The sequence below is a fragment of the Cynoglossus semilaevis genome, chromosome 19 (assembly GCF_000523025.1).
Source record: "Cynoglossus semilaevis isolate Cse_v1.0 chromosome 19, Cse_v1.0, whole genome shotgun sequence".
Taxonomy (NCBI): Eukaryota; Metazoa; Chordata; class Actinopteri; order Pleuronectiformes; family Cynoglossidae; genus Cynoglossus; species Cynoglossus semilaevis.
Genome location: NC_024325.1, coordinates 17,725,141 through 17,725,453, shown reverse-complemented (window position 1 = coordinate 17,725,453; position 313 = coordinate 17,725,141). Strand labels below are relative to the sequence as shown.

At 54.6% G+C, this 313-nt stretch overlaps 1 protein-coding gene across 1 annotated transcript in view; it reads right to left on the bottom strand.

The window, feature by feature from the left end:
- Positions 1-313, bottom strand: part of LOC103395788 (pecanex 3) — a 22,789-nt gene that overhangs the window by 13,159 nt on the left and 9,317 nt on the right. The window contains exon 9 of the mRNA XM_025065881.1: positions 2-188. Within this exon, the coding sequence (XP_024921649.1) occupies positions 2-188 (187 nt within the window). The remainder of the gene's footprint in view (position 1; positions 189-313) is intronic.

Below are 313 nucleotides of genomic sequence, written 5' to 3'. Positions count from 1 at the left end.
AGGAGAGGATGGACCGACCGCTCTCGTCGTAGAAATAGTGCACGGCTCCTTCTGACGTGTCGTCGAAGGTGGAGGCTTCGTGGATCCCACTGCGAGGCAGGAGGAGCGACGAGGCGAACTGCAAGGCCGAGGGGAGCGTTCGTGTTCGGGAGTGAGAAGAGGTGCGAGCGCGCTGGAGGTCCTGCAAGCTGCAGAGAGACACGTTTGTGGGAAACATCGTCATCTAATTTTAGAATCCAGTGTAATTCTGGATCCAAATCCCTCAGTTCTACTAAAGCTGGAATAGTTCTCCCAGGACCGGCTTCAATTACAT